The 969-nt window shown below is 41.0% G+C and overlaps 1 protein-coding gene across 1 annotated transcript in view; it reads right to left on the bottom strand.

The window, feature by feature from the left end:
• Window positions 1-641: 641 nt before the first annotated feature.
• LOC143021631 (uncharacterized) overlaps window positions 642-969 on the bottom strand; it is a 900-nt gene continuing 572 nt past the window's right edge. Inside the window, exon 1 of the mRNA XM_076179238.1 lies at window positions 642-969. This exon is cut by the window's right edge and continues 572 nt beyond it. Within this exon, the coding sequence (XP_076035353.1) occupies window positions 642-969 (328 nt within the window).

Raw genomic sequence — 969 nt, 5'->3', positions numbered from 1 at the left:
CATCATTGCACGTGTCCAAGATCTCTGTGCCGTTTTCTAGGATTTCCCGCGTAAGGGTGACATTGTGGATTTGTTTCAGGTGGTTTTTTGGTGCTCCAGAAGAAAGATGGTACGAAAGTCTTCGAGATAACTTCATGGAAGTCATGCCAATGTAGGAAGATGGGGGGGTTTCACAGTCCCCTCTATTGCAATTAAACCTATAAATGACATGAGATTTTTGAAGTGTCTCAGTGTGTTGTTGCGGACTATTCTTAAGGAGGAGATGGCTAGTTTTCTTAGACTTATAATAGATAATAAAATTTAATATTTTGTCAGGGTTTGTAGTCTTGATGTTTTGTTTTATTATTTTCTTCATAATTCTTTCTTCTTCCTTGTAAGCGGTGGAGAAAGTGCCTTTATAGTACAGGTTTATTTTATTATTATTATTCTCTTTACGTTGGTTGCTGCTACCATTCTTGTACCAGTTATCAATAATCTTAGAAGTCTGACGTCTTATATCCTTTTCGCTGAAACCGTTATTAATCAATATCTGGGTGGAGCGTTCTATCTCGTAGTGTAGTTGATGCCAGGAGCTGCAGTGTGGCTCTTCTAATGTAGGCACCGGTGGTGGCGTCCCTAGAGCTCTGTGGACACTCACTATTTCAATTGAGGCAATGTCCGGTGTCTGTAGGTTTGGTGTAGACGCTGGTATTGAAAGACTCGTCTTGTTGTTTGACGAGTATGTCCAGGAATGGGATAGTTCCTTCAACACTGTCCTCTATGGTGAAGTTAAGCTCTGATGTTTGCTGGAGGTGAAGTCGGAGTTGTTCTACTTCTGCTCTAGTCTTGGCCTTGATGAATATGTCATCTACATATCGGCAGTATATGTCTGGTTTCTTAGTGGCCTTAAAAACTTCTTCCTCTACGCATCCCATAAAGAAATTGGCCATTAGAACACCTAATGGAGAGCCCATAGCAACGCCGTCAATT

Source organism: Oratosquilla oratoria, chromosome 42 (assembly GCF_046742065.1).
Source record: "Oratosquilla oratoria isolate Oo_2021 chromosome 42, ASM4674206v1, whole genome shotgun sequence".
NCBI lineage: Eukaryota > Metazoa > Arthropoda > Malacostraca > Stomatopoda > Squillidae > Oratosquilla > Oratosquilla oratoria.
Note: the sequence above shows the minus strand (reverse complement) of the source record. Positions and strands in the feature narration are given on the sequence as shown.